This window comes from Sorex araneus, chromosome X (genome assembly GCF_027595985.1).
Source record: "Sorex araneus isolate mSorAra2 chromosome X, mSorAra2.pri, whole genome shotgun sequence".
NCBI lineage: Eukaryota > Metazoa > Chordata > Mammalia > Eulipotyphla > Soricidae > Sorex > Sorex araneus.
This window is the reverse complement of record NC_073313.1, coordinates 363,060,872-363,076,368: the sequence shown is the minus strand read 5'-3', so window position 1 is coordinate 363,076,368 and position 15,497 is coordinate 363,060,872. Positions and strand designations below refer to the sequence as shown.

Here is a 15,497-nt window from a genome sequence, read left to right as displayed (position 1 = left end):
GAGGGATCAGTTGGCCAGAGTAGGACAGTCAAATCCAGGAAAAGAGTCAGACACCAAAGGAAAAGATTCTTTTAGTTCTTTTTCTGCTGATGTATAGTGGGACTACCAAGGTGGAGGCAGGAGTGTGGCTGAGTGGAATCTCAGATGAAATAAACTGAAGAAAGTTTATTGAACAAACTTGTTTAGAAAGATGTGAGATATCGGAGCTGGGTAGAGTGCTTGCCTGGCATGTGGCTGACTGGGGTCCTATCCCCAGTGCCCTATATGGTCCCCTGAGCACCACGAGGAGAATTTCTGAGTGCAAAGTCAGGAGTTACCCCTGAGCATTGCTAGATGTGGCCCCCAAACAACAAAACAACACAAAAAGATGAGATAGATAGATAGATAGATAGATAGATAGATAGATAGATAGATAGATAGAGGGAAAGGTGTTCAAGAAAAAGAACTCAAGATTTTTGAGTGGGGATAATCAAGCAAAGAAACATAAATAAGCAAATGCATTATGTTTAGGAGAGAACACTTGCTTGAAGAAATTACACATACACATACACATTTTGGGGCCACACCCGAGGAATTCTGGCTTTGCACTCAGGGATCACTCCTGGCAATGCCAAGGGACCATATGGGATGCTGTGGGTCAAACTCAGGTCAGCCACATGCAAGGCAAGCTCCCTATCCTCTGTGTTATCACTCCACCCACTATACTATCCCTCCAACCCCACTTTTAGATTTTTCTGATATGCTTCGAATATCATCCTTGCTTGGATAACTGCCTCTGTGTCGTGTCTGGTGACCAGATTTTTGTGAGGCTGGTATTGCATCCCATCTAGACTGCAAGCCAGAGGCAAGTCAGGTTTCATGGAGATGTGTTTTTTAGTTTTTAGAAAAGTTTTATATTATTTTTTTGGGGGGGTACATATCTGTCTGTGCTCAGGGCTTACTCCTGCTCTGTGCTCAGTAGCTCTTATGGCAACTTTGCGGGGACCATATGCAGTGCTGGGCATCAAACAGGGTCAGTTGCATGTAAGGCAGATACCTTAACTTTCGTAGTAGCCCCCTGGCACAATGTTTTCTAGTTTAGAGGAGACCCAAGGAGAGTGGGTGATTGGGGGGACACTTTTGTGCAATTTCTACTGATGTGTATGAATGTTATTTATGTATAAGGAACATGTTCTTAATGTTCTAGTGTTCTTAAAGTTCTAGAGTTTCAGAAATGAGTTTTCTTTTAGGTGCTTAAGTGGAGAATGCCTGTACGAATTTAACCCTTGAAGAGAGCGTGGGCGTGTAGCCTGGTTCTGGACCACGGTTTCCTTGTTGACCGTCTTGAGAAAATATCTCAGTTTTGTCTCCAGTACTACTTAATGCTGGGCCTACAGAGGAAAGTGGAACCCAATTTAGTACCTGGAAGAGCTCAGGATATCAGACATTAAGGGGATTCCGAGTAGGATAGAGTTTGGAATAGCAGGAGCTGGTGACTCTAGGTATGAGGATCAGTGGATGGAGCCCCCAAAGGATCTTGGGCTCATGTCTCTGCTTTGTCCTTCAGGATACCTGGGAAAAGATGCTGATCTCCAGCAGGTACAACCGGAAGGAGTCCTTTGCTCTGGTGTTACAGCCCTTCTTTTATGAGGCAGAGCAGTTCTTTTTCTTGGTAAGTCTGGGCCCCCTCCCCTTGCAGAGGCCACACTCTGGTTGGCTTTTATCAAGTCCAGAACGTGACATTCTTTTGCACTTCCTGGTACAATTTCCCAAGAAGCTGGGAACTCTTGGAGAGGGTCTTAGTAGCAGGACAATCTGCTGGAGTCACTGTCCCCCTCCGGACTTCCTGATGTTTGCAGCCTGGATTAGTAGGAGGACGAGGAGGAATTTTAGTTCCTGCCCCTCCTGCTACTAAGCTAGGCCCAATCACGGCACTAACTCTGCTCCTTCTACTGAGTTCCCTCACAGGGATTCTCATGACATCAGGGATCAGCCTCATGAAGGCCTAATACCAGATAATGGTCCTATAAGTAGTGCCTATTTGGGGGAATGTGGTGGTGGTGGTGGTGGTATGCAGAGAGAAAGCGCCAGGGCGGATCAAAGTTGCTCCAACTCCAGAGAGAGTTTCAAAGTGTGGAAAGGTCCCCATCTTTCGGGCTTGGTGGTGCACACAGGCTGCTTCTTCTTCTTCTTTTTTTTTTGGTGGTCAATCAGCAGTTTGTTTATTAGCTTTCACACAGAGTATTTTTTTAATTTTTAAATTTTTAAAAAATGTATTGAATCATCGTGAGATAGTTACAGGTTCTCATGTTTGGGTTACAATCACACAATGATCAAACACCCATCTCTCCACCAGTGCACATTCCCCACCACCAATATACCGGGTATATCCCCCCTTTTCCCACCTTTCCCCTGCCTCCACGGCAGACAATATTCCCCATACTCTCTCTCTACTTTTGGGCATCATGGCTTGCAACACAGACACTGAGAGGTCATCATGTTTGGTCCATTATCTACTTTCAGCACACATCTCCCATCCCGACTAATTCCTCCAGCCATCATTTTCTTAGTGATCCTTCCTCTATTCCATCTGCCTTCTCCCCTCCGCTCATGAAGCAGGCTTCCAGCTATGGGGCAATCCTCCTGGCCCTTGTGTCTATTGTCCTTGGGTATCAGCCTCATGTGATGTTATTTTATACTCCACAAATGAGTGCAGTCCTTCTATGTCTGTCCATCTGTTTCTGACTAATTTCACTTAGCATGATACTCTTCATGTCTATCCATTTATAAGCAAATTTCATGATTTCGGCTCTTCTAACAGCTGCATAGTATTCTATTGTGTAGGTGTACCAAAGTTTCTTTAACCAGCCATCTGTTCTAGGGCACTTGGGTTGTTTCCAGATTTTTGCTATTGTGAACAGTGCTGCAATGGACATAGAGATACAGATGTCATTTCTACTGTGCTTTTTTGCACTCTCAGGATATATTCCCAGATGTGGTATTGCATGGTCATATGGAAACTCAATTTTTAGTTTTTGAAGGACTGCCCATATTGTTTTCCAGAAAGGCTGGACCAGTTGGCATTTCCACCAACAGTGAAAGAGCATCCTTTCCCCCCACATCCACACCAGCACTGGTTGCTTTTGTTCTTTTGAATGCACACAGACTTCTTATTGGGTTCTCTTTCAGAAGGAGCAGCCCCTGCAGGACCCCACAGCCCTGGGTTTGCACCTCTGGAACATTATGGTGAGTGTTTGGGAGATAACCTTGTAGGTTAGGGGAGGGGAGAAGACAAGACACTTAATTTTAGTTAGTGTACATTATTATATAGCGCACTAATGGTGCAGTTTCTAGGGCAACTGCAGTTAATTAACCAGTGAATTAACCAGTCAACTAACTAGATAATTAACTAGTTAATTAACCAATACCACTTTGCCCCTGTGACTGATGGGCTACAGGATGCCAACATAACCCCAGGGCAGGGACTCTGAAACACCTGGGATCCCCTATCCATTTCCTACATCCTGTGATATCCCAGTTCTGAGCACCTTGTCCCAGGACTGATCTGTGGTCTCAGATGTGCTTTTCTCACAGGTGGGCAGCAGTTCTGAGTCTGTGGGAGCCCTGTGTCAACTGGAGACCAGGGAGTGGTTCCCTTCTCAGCTGTAGTGAGTGAACTGTGTGCTTTCAAGCAGTACAACCATTCACCTAGGATGGGTCTGGGCTTCAGCACCATGAAGATCAGGGCCAGCCCCAACTTACCTCTCATGAGCTGAGGGATTTAGGGTCTCAACTCATATTCTGCAAAGCCCAGGCCACATCTGGTGATGCAACTCATCGAAGGTCAGGTGTGCAGCTCCTTCCTGGTCCCTTTAGAAGGACTCCATAATTGGGGACTGTTTGTTAGTGCCCACTCTCTCATATCTTGAGGATTGTGTAGCAATCAGTGTTAAAGATTTGAACCTCAAACTATAGAATCTCTCAGGTTATCAGACCTCATTTGCCATTTATTTTTTCCTCGAACAATTGACCTTATGTTTAGAATTTCAGCAACTTGAGTTTCTTTTCTCTGAATTAGAAATCTCTCTCTTCTTTTCCCCCTTCCTCTCTCTTTTTTCTCACTCTATCTTTACTCTCTCTATCTCGCCTCCCCTCAGCTGATATGCTCTGATGAGCACTATAAGAAGGTGTGTATAAGCATGAATTAACTTGTAATTCATTGAGGATGAGGGTGCAGTTGCCCCAGATATTCTGCATTAGTGCAATATATAATAATGTGCATATATTAAAAAACCCTACACCATAATTTGCAGAAAGCATTTAGCTCCCTGGGTCATGGCCCTTATAGTAAACCTTATCCAAAGATTTGATGCTCCTTACCCAGAAAGAAAGTCCACTTTGCTGGTGGCCCGAGAAGGGCGAGGAACAGAACTGGGTTCCTCCTGCAGGGATTCTTTACAACCATTTTCCCTTTGAGACTGATCAGCTGATTTTTCCAGCCAATTCAAACCTCTCTCTTCCCCTTTTCCCCTCACCCTACCTCTTCTCGTTATATCCTTTCACCCTGGCACCTGAAGGGCACCTACATTGTGCCCTGGGCTGAGTCCCAGCAAGACACTAGAGATGTCCCAAATGGCTTTTGCCCTCACTAGAATTCAAGAGGGTCAAGGGTTAACTGAAGTCAATGCAATGATGTGCCGTCTGGACCTGAAATCAGTGGGGGCCTGAGGTCAAGAGAGCCGTAAAAGGGTTGGATTCAAATTGGCTTTGTAGGGTGGCTCAGGGGACCATATGGGATTTTTACCATTGAAGCTGGACGAGCTGTGTGCAAGGCAAGTGCCCTACCTGCTGTAACCCCCCCCCCCCCCCACTCCACTCATTCTTGAATCACTAGACATTCTAGTTGTGAGTGTGGGGACCCAGCAGTATTCATGTCACTTGTCCCTCTGGGTTCTAGTTAAACACATGGTCCTAAAATTTCCTTTGCTCACAGCTGTGTAAGTGATTGTTGGAGGAGTTTACTTCCTCTGAGACACGAGTGGGTTTCACACCATGTTTGCCTGCCTTTCCTCCCATTCCTCCTCTCCTCTCTAAGGGAATTCAACCAGCCAGAGCTGGATGGCCAGTAGAATCATGAGAAAGCCAACTGAAGACTGGCCTACTGGCTCAAGATGCTCAGGAAACTGGTGACCCACTGAAACTTTGTTTGGACCCAGATATGGATGTCCTCATCCAAACTCAGCCTCTCTGTGTTCGGTTTCTCCTCCTGCAACATTAGGAGGGGTTCCAGGAGGTCCATAATGCCTCTCATTGCAAACTCCCCATAAGCAGCTCAGGAATGGCCCCCCCCCCCACTCCCTCGGATTCTTGAAATGCAGAGAGCCACCACCCCTGCCTCTAGAATTCTCACTCAGTTGATCTTGGATCTGATTAGAATTGTGCATTTCAAATGCATTTCTAAGTAATTCTGATGCTTAGCCTTGAGTCAAGCCCGAGAAACACTGGAATATGTCTTACTCAGTGCCACCACCTGGCTACCTCTACAGCTTTTTCTGTTCTAAGATGAGTTTCTCTTCTAGATGGAGCCAACAGGACACAAAGATACGCCGTACAGTATGAGAGAGAGGAGGCCGGTGAAATGTCCCCCTAAGGTACTCCCGGGCTGGGACAGGGAAACAAACTTACAAAATTGGAGAGAGTGACTTTGCTGCCCTGATCATTAACCCCATTAGTATTGGGTCTATTTTTTCCTGGGTCTGGGTACAGCTTTGCATTGTTGGGACACATAAGATAATACCTGGTGCCAAGAGAGCCATGTTGGTAGAGTTGATGTCCCTTCTGACCCATTAGAGCAAAAAGCCATATCACCTGGCTCCAAATGTCCCAAATGTGAAGATTGGTATATTAAATATATGTGTGTCTATTAAGGAATAGGTATAGAATTAAGGTTGCTAAATAAATGAATGTAAACATAACTGAACAAAACCAAATAGAATTCCTCTTATAATTTCACACCAGTAAAATTTTGTCTTTATAATGAATTGGCAAGTTTTTTTGTTACTAGCTAAAAGCTTTATATCATTCATCCTATTTCTCTTTTGCTTTGGCTACTAGGAAGCTTATAATTCAGTTCTCTTTTCATAGAAATAGTTGTTTTGCTTGGAATTATAAATCTTTGGATAGACAACAAGAGACACTGAATTTTGCAAATGGAAACTTCCAAATCATTAATGAACACCCTCAGTTAAATCATGGGCAACTCAGAGAAGAATGACTGTTTTTACATTATTGAAAGGATAGCCACACTGGCTATTGGTGTTACCTTTGATAACAAAGCCTGAAGATAATTGGAACTGGGATCATGGTTTCAACACAGTCCTTTTCTCCGCAGGAACATCCCTATCTGTTCACCTACAGGAACAGCAACTACCAATCCTGGTTGTCAAAACCCCACTATGATGCTAAGGTATGAAGAGGTTTGTTGTGACTGACATAAATGCATGTTACTCGGGCCATGTCTCTTGCTGAGTCTTTGCAGCTTTGTATGGGCTTGCTGGAAAAGGTGAAGGACCCATGGTGTGGTTGTCCCCTCCGAACTCAGAGCTGGTCTCCATGACACCGTTAGAGCAGCCTGGGTAGCCAGCATCTGTGGCTTCATGCACTGGGGCGTGCTGGGAAGGTCAGCACTGGCTGCTTCTCTGACACTTTGAAGGAAGGTACTTTGTGCACCCCACTTCCTCCACAAATCCCTGACAACTCTGAGAAGTTCTTTCTGATTCATCTGAGACCTTAGCCTTACAAGAAAGGTAGGAGAGGGCAGGAAAAAAGGTGGCTGGAGAGATAGTACAGATGGGACGGCTTGCTTGGCTTGTACGTGGCCAACCTGGGTTTGATCTCTGGCACCACATATGTTCTCTGATCCCTGCCAGGTGTGATTCCTGAACACAAAGCCAGGAATAACCCCTGAGCACAGCTTGGTATAACCCCCACAAACAAACATACACAAGTCCCCCACAGTCCCCAAAATTAAAAAAAAGGAAAAACCTAACAAAACCAGAAACAACTGAAAAGTGGAGTGAAGTGTGCAATGAGAAGCATGGAGAGCCAGGACCTCAGGAAGGCAATCCCACACCTGAAGAGTCACAGCAGACTGCCTCAAAAATGTGCCCTGGTGAAGGGATGGGTATTGGAACATTGTGACTGAAACCCCATCACGAACAACTTTATAACTATGTAGCTCATGGTGATTCAACAACAAAATAAGTCTTGAAAGATTTCATTTCTATTGAAGTGAGAGTTTACAAAAGAGATGCCTCCTTTACTTTTTTTTAAATTTTAACATACATATACTTTTTATCTTTTACAAAGTAAATTTTTCCACTTAGCTTAAAAAGTTATTTATTTTATAAGTTATATCACAATATTTGATTACAATTAATATTCAGACACCAATTCCATCACCATTATACCTTCCCACCACCAAATTTGGATGTTTCCATCCCAAGCCCCAATCCCTATCCCAAAACACAAATAGAAGAATATACTTTGTATTGTCTGTTATGAAGAACTGCTGAATATGCTTACAAAAGAGTGTTCATATAGAAAACTATGAAGATTGTTCTATTTTGGCAGGAGCCATTAAGACATTCTATAGGATATCACTAAAATGTTGTTAAAATTTGGGTGATGTGAGCTTTGGTATATATGTCTGAAAATATGTATATAGGCATATGTATATATTTACCTTTATGATTTGTTGCCTACTGTCTGAATTCCATCAAGTATAGTGTGGTAATTATAGAAAATGAGTAGGGAGTGTCTGATGATGTGTTGCGTGGCTGCGAAAGCAGCCGTGCTGTTCAGGAAATGTTCACTCATATGTGAGGCTCGGCCCGAGCATGTGGAAAGTGGCGTGGACTGTGGTGGAGGTTGAGTTGTGGAGGTCAGCTGCCAGGGCTGGGTCCTTGGGGCAGGGAGGGCTCTCCCCCTCCCCCCTCTGGGGCGCCCCGAGTGAAAACAGCTTGGCGTGGAGTCCAGTGGCATGGTTATGGGAGCCTCATTTCACGCTCCCTTCTGGGAGAAGTAGCCGTGAGTTCTAGGATGGTGGCTGATGAGGAGATTATCTGGCGCTGGCAGGAGGTGGCTTATGGGTGTGACCCCTGGGTGGCCAGACACTGGGGGAGGCAAGCAGAGGATCTCTGCCCTCAGGTCCCATTGAGCCCAGAGCCCAAGATCACAAAGTTTGTCATTACCTGGGTTCCGTGGGACTTCACTCATGCGTGAGGCTCGGCCCAAGGGTGTGGAAAGCGGTCTGGAGCATGGCGGTGGTTGGGTGGTGGAGGTCGACTGCTGGGGCCTTACCTTCTTTTCTATGTTGCAATATCTGTTGATTATATTTCTGCCTGTCTCATTTCAGGGACAAGATGTACTGTTCATATGCACTTACAACCCTCCGTCCCCGACGAACCCTTTATCAGGTACACAAAACTCAGAACAGTCTGGTGGTTTCAGGTGACTGGGTGGGGGGAATGGGAGTCTGCTCAGTGACTGAGTGTATCCCCTGAAGGGAACAATCACAGAAGGGAAGTCGATAGAGGTAATCAGAATACATTATGGATGTGCTAAATGGTTTGTTGACTTCTAATGGTTAATTTTATGTTGCATGAATTTCATCTTGATTATTTTAAGGTGGTGGTATAAATGCATTTCCTTCATCATCTTAGAGAAACTGAGCTGACTTTTTAAAACAATATATTTTATCCCAAATATCACCAGAACCTTGGGCAAATTTAAGGATTGGTCATGTCTCCACTGCAGTTTCTTCCTTCATTCCAAAACTCATTTCCAGGGATTCTTTCATGTCTTGAGGGTGACTTTTCACCTGGAGATGTCAGGTTCACCAAACATTAGCAGTAATATCCCCTTTCCCAAAGCCAACTCTCCATTAAGTTTCCCTCTGGTAACCCAAGGGGGACAGAACACCAGCAGTTAGGACAATTACAGGCTTTTAATATTCTTTTTCAAGCAAAATGCTGATAAAATGGACTTTTGTTTTCCTGTGAGGTGTCTGTCTGCTGAGATAGAGGTGCCCCATCTTGTGTTCACCACTACCTTTATTCTCAGTTCACAGACTGAAGCCGGCTGACATCAAGGTAGTTGCAGCTGTAGGTGATGCTTTCACGGTGAGTGACCCCCATTCCAAAAAGAAAGGTGGCAGGAGAGAAGATCATAATTAGTAGAAAACTGGAAAAAATCTTACCCCTAGCTCTGAAAGACTGCCAGTTTGGGTCCTGTCCACCCATCTCTTTCTATCTCCTGCCCACCCCAGAGTGGGGTTCTTGCCCATCCTTTATCACCCTCCATTCTAACCTCTTTATCTATCTCCTGGTTCGGGGACGTGGAGAACCCAAAAAAGATGGGGATAAGGAAAAAGCATCTGTGGTGGAAATGACCTGGCTCATCAGTGGTGGAAAATAATTAGTCTAGGTCTTCTAGACACAGTGAGGGTGCTTCAAAGATCCAGGGCTTTGTTCTGTCCTCACAGGAAAAACAAGGGCAATTTCCAAGATAGGGGGGAGTTGTAGCTGAGACGGGAATAAGTACTTACTGGGTAGTGGTGAGGATCAGTGAAAGAGATGGAGCAACTAAAACTAATCCCAGTGCATCTCTGCAGCTGCTTTTTGATGCCATCCTTGGATCCACAAAAACCAAACAAACAACCCCCTCCCCCCCAAAAAAAAAACCAAACCAAACCAAACCAAAAAAAACTAAGAGCTATTTTATTTTATTATTATTATTATTATTTTATTTTTAGTTTTTTATTTTATTCTTTTATTGAATCACCATGTGGAAAGTTACAAAGCTTTCAGGTTTAAGTCTCAGTTATACAATGCTCAATATTTTATTATTTTTAAAATAAATTTATTTATTGAATCACTGTGAGAACAGTTACAAAGCTTTCAGGTTTTAGTCTCGGTCATACAATGATGAAAGACCTGTCCCTTCACCAGTGCACATTTTTCACCACCAAAAATCCCCAGTATACCCCCCATCCCACGCCCTCCCCCTACCTGAGGGGCAGATGGTCTCCACATTACTCTCTCTCTACTTTGATTACATTCAACATTTTGACACCAGACCCACCATTATCATTTTGGATTTCCCCCCCAACACTCAGATAGCTGAAAAGGCAACATTAGACAATTTGTTTTCTATTGCTGATTATGAATAGCATATGGTGTTTTGGAATTCTGAAATTTTAATAATTAAATCTGGAAGGATTTCCACTAAAAAGCTGCTAGGTTCCGAGATTCATTCGTGTGACTCTGGGATCATGGCTGTTAAGCAGCTTAATCAGTATACAAAGGGGCCATTCATGGGTAGCAACTCCGGGTCTCCTTGGGGTGGGAGAGGACTAGGGCTGGCTCCACCCCCATCCCGTGAGGCCCCACGTGTCTTGTCACTGCTGGTCCATACCTGTCTGTCCAATGGCCTCTGGAAGATGTCAGTTCAGTGGCTCAGGGGACTGGGTTCCGAGATTTGTTCGTGTGTCTCTGGGATCATGGCGGTTAAGCAGCTTAATCAGTAGCCAAGGGGCCATTCGTGAGTATTGTTGGGGCGGAGAAGGACAAGGGCAAGCTCCACCCTCATTCCATAAGGCCCCCCATGAACTAAGAGCTATTTTAAACACAGACTTTCCTAGAGCCTGGTGGTGTGCTAGATGTTCTCATTTACTTGGACATCGGCTTCCTTTCAGTCTCATTCAATTGACACAAACCTTTCTGTTGTTACTTGGATTAACATCCTCTAAGGCCACAAACTAACTCTTCTCCAAAGCCTAGCTGACACCTTCCACTTCTATGAATGAGTTACACTGATGTTATCTCATTTGGTATCCTAAACCAAACCATGAGCAATGTGACTCCCCTTCAATTTTGACAATAAGGATGGTGAGGCTGAATGAGAAGGAGGGAATGCCCCTGACCACCTAGTTGTAGGTGTTGGAGCAGAGCAGAACATGGACCCTGACTCCAGGTCCAGAGCTCCATCTGTGGGCTTAGATTTATCATAGGCCTGCAACATGCTCCACTCAGAGTCTCCTAGGAAAAAAAAGGCTGGTCTTGAGCTTATGTTTCCCGCTGGGTATGACCTTCTTCCTGCTGGCTGTGTCCTATGACCACTTCCTGGGGTCCTGATCTCCTTGAGGGTGAGGCCCATCAGTAATGTTGAGGCCCATCAATAATGCATACAACTATGCTACGTTCCCTTGGGGTGACACTGGGAACACAATGCTCCGGGATGGGGCTGAGGAATTGGGCCCCAAGATCAGGGATCTCACCTGGTGGTCCCCAGGTGTATGGAAGGTCCCTCTTCAGCATGACCTTGGGAGCACCTGACTCATAAATGACTTGCTTCTGGCCAGAGACACAAACCTGTGGGGTAGGTTCAGGTACTGGTTTTGAAAGTCTGAAATGGGACTTTGGAGAAACAAAACCTTCCCTTGCTTTTGTGATCCCACTTGTTCTACACCAGATAGGGTCTTTGGTGGTGGCCAAATATGGATGGGCCAAGACCATCAAAAGAATTTCCCCCTCATCTTTGAAAAGGCAGGATTCACAGCAAAGGCTGTCTAGATTTTGGTTTATAGAATATGTCCAGATTTCCCAGCCAGCACAGGACACAGACTTTCTTGCCTGTATGGTCACTCCGCTTCTCTTATTCTTTCTCAGGCAGCAAATGGGGCTGGGTCCAGACCTCTGGATTTCACGGATGTCATGACTGAGTATCGAGGCTTGTCGTGGAGGTGAGTGAGGGAGTGACAAGGCCCTGAAGACCCCTGAACACCCTCCTGAGAATTGTAGGAAACAATTCCTTAACAGAGGGATGACCTGCCCATTCCATGGGAAAATTCTAGGTTTCCCAAACCATGATATACCCCCAAACAAAAGCTGCCTGTGAATAGGGGGAATAATAGGGATTGGGAGAGCTACTTTAGCTTCTAATTCCTTCCTGAGAAACAACCTTAGGAGGAGACTCATGTTCTCTGCTACCAGAATTGTCTCAGCACCCAGATTCCCAGGTTTGTGTGATTTTGGGGAATGATGTAACCTCTCTCTGAACTCATCTCTTCTTAGAGAAAAGGACAATCATACTGCCAGAGCTCTGAATGGGAATAAGAGAAAATTTCAGTGCCCAACTGGCATTATTAGAGTCTTCATTTGAGGAAGCAAGACTAAGAGAGGGCAAGAGATTGGTTCAGGATCACACAGCCAGTAGGAAAAAAGAACATGAGGGAGTAGATGGCCCTGAGCCCAAATTTGGGGCAACCTCCTGTGTATTATTTCTTGTGGGCTACACTTGCTCTGTTGTGATCACAGCCAGACTGCCACACACTGCAGGGGTGACAACTCTCAGAATACCTAGCTTGTATCCAGCATGAGTGGGCAGGTGCTGTGTGTCCTCAGCCTGAAATCTGGTATCTTTGGCACCAGTGGGCACTGGAGCGGACATCTCTGGCGCTTCAGTCCAGTGTATAGAGTTCAATTCCACACATTTTGAGGACTTCCAATCTAAATGCTCCCAGGTGTGCTTGGCAGAGAATGAGGGAAATGGAGAAGTAAGGATTGTATCAGCTCTGGAATGTTGCTTGTTTTTTTGTGCTCCCCAACTTTGATTTCCTTGGAACTTCAGAAGTGATCTGGAAGGCGGGCTCCTTCCTGTAGGATACCCTTTAAAAACAGGGTTTCCTTATGACCCAGCAATTCCACTGTGGGGTAGCTATCCCAAGGACAGAAAAATATTCATTCAAGAGGACATATGCACACAATTATTCATTGTGGCACTCAGTACCCTAGCTTATATTTGGAATCAACCTAGATGTCCAACAACAGATCAGTGAATCATGAAGATGTGGTATATATACACAATGGAAAAATATGCCACTGTAAGGAATGATGAAATCATGAATTTGCTAAAACATGGATGGGATCAGAAGAGATCATGTTAAATGAAGTAAGCCAGAAGAAATACAAATACAGAACAAATACAGGATGACATCACTTACATATTGCATTTAGAGTAACTGGTTGAGGAAATGCAATGATTTAAGTGGGGGGAAGGTACCTAGATTGTCCTTGACTCCAGAGTATAGAGAGAAGGGAAGAGAGTGAAGAGGAAGGGGAGAAGAGAGAGATGAGAAGCAACGGGGCAGGGGTCAAGGGGATTCAGATTCATCGGTTTTGCTAAGCAATAATAGAGCTCACTACCCAAACCACAGAGTTAGCAACACTAAAATCGCGAGACCCTAACTTTAATAACCAAATGTAAAAGATGTCTGTCAAGATGTCAGACAGGGGGTGAAGTGGGATAGGAGAGGACACTTGGGAACACTGGTGGAAGGAAGGAAGCTGACACTGGTGAGATCAGTTCCTGATGAGATCAGGGACATTGTATGTAAAAAACCCAACTACAAAAAACTTTGTAATTCACTGTGCTTTAATAAAACAAAATTTGGGGAAAAGTTAGAAAATAAAAAATAAAAGCCGAGTGAAAAAAGAAGGGAAAACTTTAAAAAACATTTTCACTAACAGTAACAACAACAGTAAGAAGAGTGTACGCAGAGTCTGAGTGAGACCTGGCTGAGTGCTGGATCCCAGGAGCAACTGCTTTAGGTTTGAAAGACAGGACCCCCAAAGCATCCACTTAGTCCACTTGCCAGATGTTAAAACACCGAGGGAAAGACAAAATAAGTCACTCCTGACTTGTTAAATTCATTTGGCATTTAGAACTGGATTGGTGGAAAGAGGGGATGGGGATTATCTTTTGGCTCCTTTCCTAGTTTTTCTCTGAAATAAGAAACACGAGTCCTCCAGGTTGTTTCTCCCAAAGAGAAAGCTATCCTGCTGGGATCAAAGGTTTGGGGCTTTCCTGGAACTTCAGCCATTTCTCTTTTAACCCCAACAGCATTGGTGGAGATAGGAGCCTGAGGACCATCATTACTCTGCCCAGTGAGTATTATCCCTGCCCGGGTGTCTTGGCAGTGCTCCCTCATGGTGGTCACTGGCAGGAAGTGGACAGAAGGCATGATTATGTTCCTGCTTCTTGAGTGTGAGAAAAGGCTTGGAGATTGGTTTTTATCTTTTCAGGGAAATTGTGTTTATCCAAGGAATAAAGCAAAAAAGAGAGAAAACAAGTACTCAAGCAAATCTTAGTGCAAGTTATTAAGAATTTACTCAGACAGGAGCGATAGCACAGTGGGTAGGGCGTTTGCCTTGCACGCGGCCGACCCAGGTTCAATTCCCAGCATCCCATATGGTCCCCTGAGCACCGCCAGGAGTAATTCCTGAGTGCAGAGCCAGGAGTAACCCCTGTGCATCGCCAGGTGTGACCCAAAAAGCAAAAAAAAAAAAAGAATTTACTCAGACAGAGGGAAAAGAGAAGCCAGAGAGATAGTATATTTAAGGTTTCTTGTTTGTTTTTTTCAAAGGCACTCCTGCTTCCTTTATATCTAGGCACTATCATAAGAGCTAGAAATAAATTTCCCTATTGCTAACAGATAAGATTTGGGATGCTTTGGTGAGTATGGTTGATTGGAGGGTGGCCTGTGAACTGCAATCTTTCAAGCAGTACCAGGCACAGAGAACAAGTAAAGGAGTTTATCTGCACTAATGAGTGAATGATGACAGAAGATCAAGAAGGACCACAGGCATATTAGGGCTTTTAAAACTTACTGACGCAGACTTCATAGCAATATGCTCTCTGAATTGGCAATTGAATGGACAAGAAGTTCAGCAAGGACAGAGACAATATGAAAAAAAAAAGATTAAAAAATCACCAAGATAGAGGCGAAAGCAATAGCACAGCAGGTGGGGTCCTTGCCTTACATGTGACTGATCTGGGTTTGATCTCTGGCACCCCATATGGTTCCCCGAGCCCTCCAGGAGTGATCTTTGAGTGCAGAGCCAGGAGAAAGCCCTGAGCACAGCTGGATGTGCCTGCCCCCACCCCGATCCCCAAATCACTGAGCTTAAGAATATAGTAGTTGGGGGTAAAGAATATAGTAGTTGGGGGTAAAAAAAAGAGTGGCTAAGAATAGAGGCACTATCTGAGAAATCAGTCCTTCCTTCCTTCCTTCCTTCCTTCCTTCCTTCCTTCCTTCCTTCCTTCCTTCCTTCCTTCCTTCCTTCCTTCCTTCCTTCCTTCCTTTCTTCCTTCTTTCTTGCTTTCTTATTTTTTTAAAAAATATTTATTAAGATATTATAGTTTGCAGTACTGTTAATGAGGGTTTTATGGATGCATCATTCCAAGTCACCACCAGAGTGTCAACTTCCCTCTACCAAGGTGCCAAAGGCCCCTCTGGTTCAACCTCTTCCCCTTACGCCCTGTAAGATCAGTTCTGTGGACCAACTCTCCAGTTCTGTTTATTTTGACCAGCCATATCTTTACATCCCACACATGAGAGAGATCATTCTTTATCAACTCATGTCCTTCTGACTAACTTCACTCAGCATGATACTCTC

The 15,497-nt window shown here is 44.5% G+C and overlaps 1 protein-coding gene across 1 annotated transcript in view; it reads left to right on the top strand.

The window, feature by feature from the left end:
* The window catches only part of LOC101550540 (phospholipase B1, membrane-associated-like), a 90,997-nt gene that overhangs the window by 29,791 nt on the left and 45,709 nt on the right, over positions 1-15,497 (top strand). The window contains exons 13-20 of the mRNA XM_055121361.1: positions 1,547-1,651; positions 3,169-3,225; positions 5,559-5,630; positions 6,371-6,445; positions 8,396-8,456; positions 9,103-9,161; positions 11,709-11,782; positions 13,942-13,985. Coding sequence (XP_054977336.1) covers positions 1,547-1,651; positions 3,169-3,225; positions 5,559-5,630; positions 6,371-6,445; positions 8,396-8,456; positions 9,103-9,161; positions 11,709-11,782; positions 13,942-13,985 — 547 coding nt within the window. The remainder of the gene's footprint in view (positions 1-1,546; positions 1,652-3,168; positions 3,226-5,558; positions 5,631-6,370; positions 6,446-8,395; positions 8,457-9,102; positions 9,162-11,708; positions 11,783-13,941; positions 13,986-15,497) is intronic.